This window comes from Malus domestica, chromosome 17 (assembly GCF_042453785.1).
Source record: "Malus domestica chromosome 17, GDT2T_hap1".
NCBI classification, from domain to species: domain Eukaryota; kingdom Viridiplantae; phylum Streptophyta; class Magnoliopsida; order Rosales; family Rosaceae; genus Malus; species Malus domestica.
This window is the reverse complement of record NC_091677.1, coordinates 16,887,232-16,898,075: the sequence shown is the minus strand read 5'-3', so window position 1 is coordinate 16,898,075 and position 10,844 is coordinate 16,887,232. Positions and strand designations below refer to the sequence as shown.

Sequence of the window (10,844 nt, the reverse complement as noted above, 5' to 3'; positions counted from 1 at the left end):
TTAACTCCGATTTTGAAACTTTTTTACAGCTACACTCCTTGACCCTAAATGAATACAATGAATGAATTCAATCTTCAATTTAAAATATTTACACTAGTGGATACCACAAAATCTTATGTTATAATTGATGAAAGTATGAATAAACTCTTAAGTGTTGGTGAATCAATTGTTTTGATGGGATACGCATTCTACAAAACTAGTTTCAACGATCCAACCGTCAAACATGTTTGTATATACTTCGAGATCACATACGCCCAAAATTGCAAAAAAAAAAACATTCAGAGATCAAGTAACAAGACAAAACTTTTCGACGGTTATAAACGAAAAATCACGATTTAATGGTTATTTTAACTCCGATTTTGATGATTTTTTACAGCTACACTCCTTGACCATATATAAATACAATGAATGAATTCGATCTTCAATTTAAAATATTTACAGTAGTGGATATCAAAAATCTTATGTTATACTTGATGAAAGTATGAATAAACTCTTAAGTGTTAGTGAATCAATTGTTTTGATGGGATACGCATTCTACGAAACTAGTTTCAACGATCTAACCGTCAAACATGTTTGTATATACTTTGAGATTGCATATGCCAAAAATTGCAAAAAAACAAACATTCAGAGATCAAGTAACGAGACAAAACTTTTCGACGGTTATAAACGAAAAATCACGATTTAACTGTTATTTTAACTCCGATTTTGATGATTTTTTACAGCTACACTCCTTGACCCTATATGAATACAATGAATGAATTCGATCTTCAATTTAAAATATTTACACTAGTGGATACCACAAAATTTTATGTTATACTTAATGAAAGTAAGAATAAATTTTTAAGTGTTAGTGAATCTATTGTTTTGATGGGATACGCATTCTACGAAACTAGTTTCAACGATCTAACCGTCATACTTGTTTGTATATGCTTCAAGATCGCATACGCCAAAAATTGCAAAAAACAAACATTTAAAGATTAAGTTACGGGACAAAACTTTTCGACGGTTATAAACGAAAAATCACAATTTAACGGTTATTTTAACTCCGATTTTGATGATTTTTTACAACTACACTCCTTGACCCTATATGAATACAATGATTGAATTCGATCTTCAATTTAAAATATTTACACTAGTGGATACCACAAAATCTTATGTTATACTTAATAAAAGTACGAATAAACACACTAGTGGGTCACTTTCATTAAACTTTGAGTTCCATTGGCAAGGTTTAAACTTTTGAGAAAGGCTTCACAACCTTGAAAACAAAAACGCTTTTATTTTGCATATCCTTGCACATTTAATATTTGTAATAGATTAGTAGTGTATTTTTATGAGGCTCTTATTTTCGAGTGTAGATGTAGTACTTAAGCGACAAATATGTTTTAATGTTTTGAAGTAATATTTATGTGACAATGTGTGGTATGTGCAAATTTAAGAAAAAAAAAATATTTTTCTTAACGGGTCATAACGGGTCTTAATGGGTTGGGTCACTTTACCCGTTGGGTAAAGTGACCCGACCTGTTAAGGACCCGTTAAGATAACAGGTGTGACACGACACGACCCGTTAAGATAACAGGTGTTACACGAAAACGACACGAACACGACTGACACGACCCGTTTGCCAGGCCTAGTTATATCACTTGTACTAAAAAAACATGAACCAGTTTTGCATTTTTTCTTACCCGTTGTGATCAATAACTCCAAAAGTTCTATGATATTGTGGAGTATATGATATTCCAGACTTTTTATCCGTTAGATTTAATTTTTATTTTAAAGTAAAGTTCTAACGATTAAAAATTCCAAACTATCTGTTACTCTGGAAAATCTCCATAAACTCTTCATCGTATGTAAGACATTAGCTAATCTCCATAGACCTAGTCCCCTATCCTTCTCCCTCTCCTAATATTGCTCGTATAAATCAGAATACCAATTGTCCGATAAGGTGAGGGGATACGAGAATTCGCAACATGTCAACAGAGAAGCAAAGGGATGTCGAAATAACAAAGCAAGTTGCAACCTTAGTCATCCGAGTCTATACAGAAACTTGTAAAAACATAAGTGCCGGGAGACAATAGCGCATACAAGTGAGAACCCTTCAAGATAAAACAATTTTAACACCTTGTTGAATTCAGTTAGTCATCGAATAACAGAACCACGTACCTGTTCTGTACAAATGCTTCATTTATATACAAGAACGACTTTGGTGTCACTAGATACAACCAACCATAAACGGGACAATCTGCGTGCCGGTCAACTTCTCCAACCTGCCATACTATTAGCAGCGGGCCCTGCACTTGATACACTGAAGCCCCGGTCGTACATGCGCTGAATCTCTTCTCTGTACTCTGTCAAAGACTTGTCCGGAATAGCTGGAGTCAGTTCCACCACATCCCCCATCTGCAGCTCGCATGCAGGATCGTTCACTGGCACATGATTCAGCCTGGGCCTCAGTTCTTCCTTCAGTGGTAACCCGTATGGTGTCCTTCTCAAGCTCCCTCGCCCAGCTCTTTCCAGCAGATCCATAACAGTGGAGTTTGCAGGAAACTCTTGCACAGACATCTGGAATAATAGAACGTACATGGTCAGACTCGTTGTAAATAAGTATCTGCTTGTTTTTCTGTATACTTTCTAATAAAGATTAATGAAAAGCATACAATACGAACAAATTGTCTCAGTGATATAAACGGAAAATACGGCCATTTCTTACAATTAAATCTGTAAAACCCCAACACAAACTTATTCACGTCAAGACTTGTGCCTAACCGATTGCTAAGTGCGTGCCATATTATTTTGCTTGTCCCAACTTCGTTTGCTATGTGGAAACCCAACAAGGTGCATAATATGCGTCTATCAACTAAAGACACCATGTTTAATGCATAATTGCAAATATGAAACTACGATGGTGTAGACATCAGTTCAACACTATCATCCATATACAAATTTTTTTTTTTTTTTGAGAAGAAACAATCCATATACAAAATTTAAAGTCATTGTCATATGAAAGTTAGAAAGTCCCATAAAGACCCACCTCGTATACAGTTAATTATATTAAATCCAGCTATAAACCAATTAAACATGTTGATGCACAAAACCGAATGTCTTGGAACAACGTAAATCCGACCGTGAATCTGCAAAAAATGTAAATATCACAAGATGTATCGTGGTTCACCCCAATGTTTGGGCTACGTCCATACTGATATTGTATTTCTCTAAGAGGTGAGGGGAGTGAGGGAGAGAGCTTCTGAGGGTGAGAGTCCTTCCCATGGCCTAAGAAAATGGCCTCCTCTAATTATGAGGATGAGGAGTCTTTTTATAGAATAAGGGTTCCTCACTTATTACATATTTGCCCCTTCCTTTATTACATAATTACAGTTAAATCTTCCGAGTATTTGTACGAGATATAAATACAGAGGCCCTAAATATGGTATAAACAGTAGTCTCCCAAGTCTTCAGTCAAGAGAGTCTTTTGGCTGGAGACTTGAAATTCAGTCCATGTGTGAGCCGAAGTAACTAGATGTTGTCTTGAATTGATGTTCGATATGAGGCGGTGTTCAATCTGAAATGATGCTCAACTAGAAGTAGCACATGCTGCGAGGCTACTCGACTCGTGGTTTATGTTACCTTGGTTGGCTCGGATTGTGGCGTTGAAGGTGGGAGAGTCCCTTTTATAGAATAAGGGCTCGCTCCTCGATACATGAATGATGGGCTAGAGTTGATGCTCTGTAATGATGGTGAGAGAGTCCCTTTTATAGAATAAGGGCTTGCTCCTCTATACATAAGTGATGGGCTAAGTCCCCCAAGTATTTTGTATTTTTCATGAGACCCAGTTGATGCCCAATATATGGTACATAATGTAGTCCCCCAAGTATTCGGTCAATAGAGTTTGTTGGCTGGAGACTTCAAACTGAATCCATGTATGGATCGAAGTGGCGGTTGTTCAGAGGCGATATTTGTATACCCTGCACTGAAGCTTTATAGGTGAAGCTTTGCAAGTGAAGTTTTGAAGCTGGAGCTCTGTAAATGAAGCTTTTGAAGCTAGAGCTTTTGTAAATGAAGCTTTTGAAGCTGATTAACATGAGTGATATTCATGAATGTTTATGTTGATTGACATGAGTAATGCTCATGAATGTTTATGTATGATTGACATGAGTAATGCTCATATATAATTTGAAGTACTAGATGTACTTTTGATCACCTGATTGGTGATAATAGAGGCAGGCTGCCGAACAATTTTTTGGAGTACTGGAAGTACTTTTGATCACCTGGTTGGTGGTAATAGCGGCAGATTGCCGAATAATTTTTGAAGTACTGGACGTACTTTTGATCACCTGGTTGATGATAATAGCAGTAGGGTGCCGAATAATTTTTTGTGGTACTGGACGTACTTTTGATCACTTGGTTGGTGCTATTTTGGGCTTATAGGCCTTCGCCCTCCGTACAACATTCCAACCAATTTTTGCTGTTTTTTTTTTTTTATTTTTTTATTATTACCCTCTGATGGGGTTATACAGATATCTCCGAAAGATACGAAAAATAAATTACATCATTCAAAAATAAATCTAATCCTCTGCTCAATGGGTCACGCCCATAATTTCCTTTTTTGCATGTCATCCCCACCGCAATTATTTATCTTCTTTTGCTTTCTGCTTTACTTTTGCTTTTCTGCTTTTCTTGATCTCCCCGCTCCAATGGGACTCACCTCTTTTCTGCTTTTGCTTTGGCATCAGCTACAGACCTCCTTTTCCTTTTTCTTTGTTTTTCTTTCTTTTTATCTTATTTCTTTTGGCATATGGCAGACAACACAAAGGAGAATAATAATAGAAATATTGTAAGAAAACTTATCTTCTTCCTGTTTTCCACTAGTGCTCGTGGTATTCACAGGAGATGGAATCTGGTTTGTGAAGTGGTTTGTGAAGGTGATGACTTCGGCGCCGAAGAAGGCGAGGTAGGAGTGACCATTAGGTGAGCTCGGCCGCGGTTGAGGCAACGGGTGAGGAGTTGTTTGGCCTGCTCACGGAGGAAACTTGTTGCAGACGATCCCAAGTAGGAAAACCCAAACTCTTGTGACCAGTTGGAATCATATTATTTCCTCCTTTGTTTTTGAAAAGGAGAGCAGTACACAAATAACACCAGAAAAGACCAAAACAAGAGAGTTAACATGCCTCGCTTTCACACTTATCGACAATGTCAAAGAGAGTAGCCTCTTTGTCATTATCTTCTTCATCTGACTCATTGTTCCTTCGTGCTTTTGCATGCTTAGCTTCCTTTTCAACAATCTTGTCTTCTTCCTTGTAGAAGTCAGTCAAAAAATCATCCAACCCAATAGTCTTCCTCCTTCTTTTGGTAACGGCAGGGCTAGTGAGAAATGGGTCTTCTGACTCGAAATCAAGGAAGTTATCCTCCATGTTCACCATCTCTCTCTCTCTCTAGCAAGTCCTTTCTTCCTCTTCTTTTTTGGTTCTGAAATTTCAGAAATTGAAAAGCGCCAAAGTTTGTAGCTGCTTTGAAAAGGCCGCGATTGAGGCAGCAAGTGAGGGGTTGTTTGGCCTGCTCACGGAGGAAACTTGTAGGCGATCCCAGGTAGGAAACCCAAACTCTCTCCTTGTGACCAGTCGAAGGTGGGAGGGTTTGTGGGGGGAGGCGGAGGCGGTGCGGTCGTATTCTTCGACCATGTTGTCGAGATCTTCATCGGTGGTGACGAAGATGAGGGAGTCAAGGTCTTCGTTGGGGAGCTGGTACTTAAGGGAGAAGCGGCGGCCGTTGAAGAGCGTTCGTGAGAGGCGGGAGCAGAGATCAAAGAGAATGGAGTGGCGCTCGACGACAATAATGCGAGTTTCGCCACCAACGTAGCAGAGGGACTTGTCATGGGGGCAGGGGATGTGGTCGTCGTAGCTGCATATGAGGCGGAGCTTGGCGCCGGGGACTTGAAGGAGAGGGTCATCCCAGGTGTCGGCGTTGCAGGAGCGAGGGGAGGAGTCCACGGAGTCGGGGTAATTGAGTTGCATGCTAGTGGCTGTCGTAGTTGCAGTGGTGGTGACTGGTGGGGAGAGGCGGTAGTGGAGGTGGATCCATTTGGTTGTGGCCGTGTGAAACGAAAGTTTGGGGCTTTTTGTATATGCTTTTTGAAAGTTGGTGCCCCTTATTCTGCTTTTGACTTGATATTGAACAGGTACAGAGAGTCTTTGTGCTTCTTAAGGTATGTTGGGTGGATTTTTTAAAACTGCGCAGATTCTGCGAAGGTTTTCTAGAAAAGCCCTAAAGAGTGAGGTTTTCTGGGTTCTTGGTGTCTGCAGTTTCACGGTGGTGAGATGAAAAAATGAAAGAGAACCAACATAGCTTTTTGTGTCGATTCCCACAGACGGCGTCAAATATTGAAGCACAAAACCGGATGTCTTGGAACAAAGTAAATCCGACCGTAAATCTGCAGAAATGTAAATAACACAAGATGTATCGTGGTTCACCCCAATGTTTGGGCTACGTCCACACTGATATTGTATTTCTCTGAGAGGTGAGGGGAGTGAGGGAGAGAGCTTCTGAGGGTAAGAGTCCTTCCCATGGCCTAAGAAAATGGCCTCCTCTAATTGTGAAGGTGAGAGAGCCATTCCTTTATTACATAATTACATTTAAATCCCCCGAGTATTTGTACGAGATCTAAATACGGAGGCCCTAAATATGGTATAAACAAATTAACAGGAAGTTTTCTGTAACAAACCTTATCATTCTCAATCATGATGACAAACACCGGCCCGTCTTGACCACAGTGGGGCTTGTAAGAATATGGACAGTCAACACAATGCGAAGGAAATGTGCAGGGTGGCTTGATTGAATCGTCATAGCCAATGGAGGAGCGGTCTCTGTTCATTGCCTCACACTGCCAAGTGACCACCCATCTGGCCCACTCAACCATCTGAAGCACAAACGAGGGGAGCTTACAGTCGCCTTCCTTGTATCTCCAATGAGCTGCAAATCCAAACTCAGCTTGCAAATGCATCTCCTTTGTTCGAATTTGAACTTCCAATGGAATCATGCCTTCACCCATCACCACAGTGTGCAACGACTGATACCTATATTTATTAGATGAATATTAGGACAACAATGTGGAAAAAAGATTCACTAGATGACTAGAACTTTTTTGAGGTATGTTGACAAAGAAAATAGAGAACTTTAGAGGTATGGCATACCCATTAAACTTCGGTTGAGTTATGTAGTCCTTGAACTTTCCTGGGACCTCAAACCACAGCTGGTGAACAACTTTAAGTGCCTCGTAACAATCTTCCTCACTTTCGACAATCAAACGTAGTCCATGAATATCATGTATTTCATCCATGTTTAGCTTCTTCCTGTGGAAAATAAGCCATAAGCATGTTCATTTCAATCCAAGCATGGAGAATAATGTGCTAGCACATGGATGTCAAAGCATACAACTATAATTCATTCTAGTGATGCATTAAGAACTACGTTTATAAAAAAAATTACGGTCAACTTTTATGATGCAGTAGAGAGAGAGGGAGAGAGAACATACTTTAACATTTTGGAGTAGATGCTATACAAGCTCTTATGCCGCCCACAAAGAACATGGTAGGAAATGGCTTTATCCTTGAGAGCGCGCTCTAATATCTCCGTGGCAGAAGTAATCATTGCCTCGTCAAACGTATCTACAAGCTTAGAGGACAGTTCATTGTGCTGATCCGGGTTGAGATGCTTAAAACATAAATTTTCTAGCTGCACCTTCCAGCTAGAGATTCCAAGTCTGTTGGCCAAGGGCACAAAAATCTCTAAAGTCTCCTTTGCAAACCTCTGTTGTTTAGCCAAGGGTAATGCATCTAGTGTCATCATATTATGCAATCGGTCTGCCAATTTAATGAGGACAGCACGGGCATCTGCCATGGCTAGGAACATGGTATGCAGGCGATCTGCCTCAACTGTTTTGCACGCTGTATTATTATCACGGGCAAGCTTGCTCAAATGACTGAGCTTAGACACCTAATAAATTCCATAAAGAACTAGATTAGAACTACTTAAGGTCAATTTCATATACATATATTTATCGCAACAACACTATTTGAAATATAGAATCCTCACTAGGTTTCACTTTTGTAAATAGAGTATCATTACATAAATCTCAACAGCTGCTTTTTCTATTCTAATTTACAATTAGAACACCGTGCAACATGATTTTTAACTTCATACAGCTGCAACATTTGGCCATTACAATCACGTAACTCGTGTTAACATGAGCTCAACTATGGAATTAATTGATAACACAAGCATTCGTTCAGATAAGAGGACAACAGTTAACTTTTATTCAATATGATCTCTATTATACCATCTGTAAAGTACCAATGCAGATGTTGTAGAAAGCTAAGCAAAATCCATGAAACAATGGCAGGTAGATTTGACATACCATGAACAATGTATATCTCATTAGACAAAAAAAAAACTTGAATTTAGTGTTCAACATACGAAAACAAACAAATATTGATACTTGTGTAATTACTACCATTCAGTAATACAATAAACTGATGAAAATTATCAAACACATACCCCTTCTACTAAATCAGCAACCCCGGCTCCAAATTTCCCAAATATGTAGTCATAACACATAAAAGAATCATCAAGCGTGTCATGCAAAAGCCCTGCAGCAACAATTGTCGAATTAGAACCGATCAATGCGAGCAACACCGCCGTCTCCACACAATGCTGCAAATAAGGACCGCCACTTGCTCGCATCTGCAACAATACAATACAATACAATACAACAAAACTTCTCAACCCAATTCGCCAAAATCCCAAAACGCAAAAATGCACACAAAATTCAAACCCAAACAAAATTTACCTGCCCTCTATGCGCTTTCTCAGCCTCGTAAAAGGCCTTGATAATAAAATCTTCATAGAAAATCTTGTGCCTCAGCTGCGCACCCACAAGCAACTCCTTAGCATAAGGCTCAGCAATTCCCTCCAAAAACCCATCTTCCATGTTGAAAGTCAAATCATCAACAAGCACAGCTGATGAACCCACATCCAAACCATCAGTCTGAACCTCGAAGCTCGGCGAGTCGTAATCTATGCAGGAAGAGCCCAAAGCACCCCTCACAAACCCATTAAACAACCCATTACTTCTACACCGAATCGAATTCAAGCTAATATCTCCATTGCCAGACCTTTCCCTTGTAATTCTCATTGGTGGGCTCCTCACCGACCCTGAAACACCGCTACTGGAAGACGAAACCGGACCCTGAAACACTGAAACCGGGCTCGGGTCCCGGTTCATCGAAGCCCCATTGAACTTGCTCCCAGAATACCGAAACGAGCTGCTCAATTCCTTCAATTCCTCGCCTCTATCGTGCCATAGAGAGCCCAATTCCTCTCCTCCGCCTGAAAAACTCGAGGAGGACGACGCGTGCTTCACCGTCGGCGAGGAGAATAGGCACGAGAGCCCGCCAGTCACCGGCTTCTGCGACGTGGAGGGGGTCGACGCCGTCGACGAAGAAGATCGAGAGCCCAATTCGAAATCGTGTGAGGTGTGCGCGTTGATCTGGCACGGGTGCGCCGCGTACAGAGCTATTGTCGGGACCGTCATATCTTCCTTTTTGCGACGATTTCGGACCCCAACTCACAAATCGAGAGAATCCAGATAAAGCTTTCGCTCAAATCGAATTTTCTCGACGACCCACTAATTTTCTTGGCAAAAGCAACTAACTTTCCCGGGAAACAAACAACTCCAGACACCAAATGGATTTCTCAGAGACCCAGTAAGTTAATTTTTGAAAAAAAACACCCCAATTGGTAGAATGATTCCGTATCTAAAATTCTAAATAAATCAAAGATTGTGAAAAAATGTAGAAATTTATAGAAATTGAGCTCAATAAATACAGAAACAGAAAAAAAAAACTAGACCTAAATTTCGAGAAAAGTGAGTCAAGGACGCTAAGAAACGCACAGGAGAGAGAGGAGGAATGTGAAGAAGAAAAAGAAGAAGCTTCTTTCTTCGTGTTTTATTTTTTTCTTTCGAGAATCTGTCTCCTCTCTCTCTCTCCGTTTTGTTGTTTTTCATCAAGTGGTTATTGCTTACAGGCCTGGCAATGGAACTGTGAAATTACCTAAAAGTCCTGGTGACATGTGAATTTGGTTTTAGACCAACTGGATTCTATTTTTTATTTTTTGGAATTAGACAATCTGGATTATTGAATTTTTTTTTAATAAACAATATCATTTGTATTAAGAAATAAGAATGGGTTAAGCCTTATAATGGCCTAGCAAGAATGTCATTTAAATTTTCTTTTAGCGAGAATTGAACTAAGACCTCTTATTTACAAATAAAGATGAATACCAGTAAACCGTAGTACTAAATAAAAGATTATTGGATTAATTTAATCAAATCAAATCTAATTATAAATTTATGGGATCTTTTGATATGGGTCCTAAGTAATTAAAAATTAGACTTATTTCAAAAATCAAAAGTTACTAAAAATTGGACTTATTTCAAAAGTAAATATCTAAAATTGGATCTATTTCAAATTTTTCCTATAAAATTTCAAATGTTCCAGAAGCAAAAAGGTTGGTGCTGTGTATATGGATCTGGCACTGTTTTGTGCTTTAATTGGATACGAAAAGAAAAGAACCATAATTAGAAAAGTACAGAATGTTTTTTTCTTTTTTGGTAAAAGGCCACATATGTACTGTACATATATCAAATACACAAATTAAATAAGGAAATCGAACTCGAAACTTGAATAAAATACACAAATTTTGCAATACTTTTTCAAATGTAATTTGCATTTCTCTCTTACATTCCCTTCCAATTATCCTTTATGGAAACCCAAAAACAGCAAACACCAAAT

The 10,844-nt window shown here is 39.2% G+C and overlaps 1 protein-coding gene across 1 annotated transcript; it reads right to left on the bottom strand.

Annotated features, from left to right (window-relative positions):
* Positions 1–1,993: 1,993 nt before the first annotated feature.
* On the bottom strand, positions 1,994–10,105 carry LOC103426071 (probable GTP diphosphokinase RSH2, chloroplastic). Its single transcript, XM_008364158.3, has 6 exons — positions 8,840–10,105; positions 8,548–8,733; positions 7,526–7,986; positions 7,185–7,343; positions 6,716–7,067; positions 1,994–2,562 (listed from the first exon to the last, which is right to left on the bottom strand). Exons 1-6 carry the CDS (start codon positions 9,581–9,583, stop codon positions 2,254–2,256), a joined length of 2,211 nt encoding a protein of 736 aa, XP_008362380.1. The 5' UTR covers positions 9,584–10,105; the 3' UTR covers positions 1,994–2,253.
* Between the last annotated feature and the right edge of the window lie 739 nt (positions 10,106–10,844).

Coding starts and splice junctions, on each gene's coding strand:
- LOC103426071 (XM_008364158.3), bottom strand. CDS start 9,583: ATGACGGTCCCGACAATAGCTCTGTACGCGGCGCACCCGTGCCAGATC. Junction 7,987..8,547: donor TTGCTGATTTAGTAGAAGGG/GTATGTGTTTGA, acceptor GGAATTTATTAG/GTGTCTAAGCTCAGTCATTT. Junction 2,563..6,715: donor TCATGATTGAGAATGATAAG/GTTTGTTACAGA, acceptor CTATTATTCCAG/ATGTCTGTGCAAGAGTTTCC.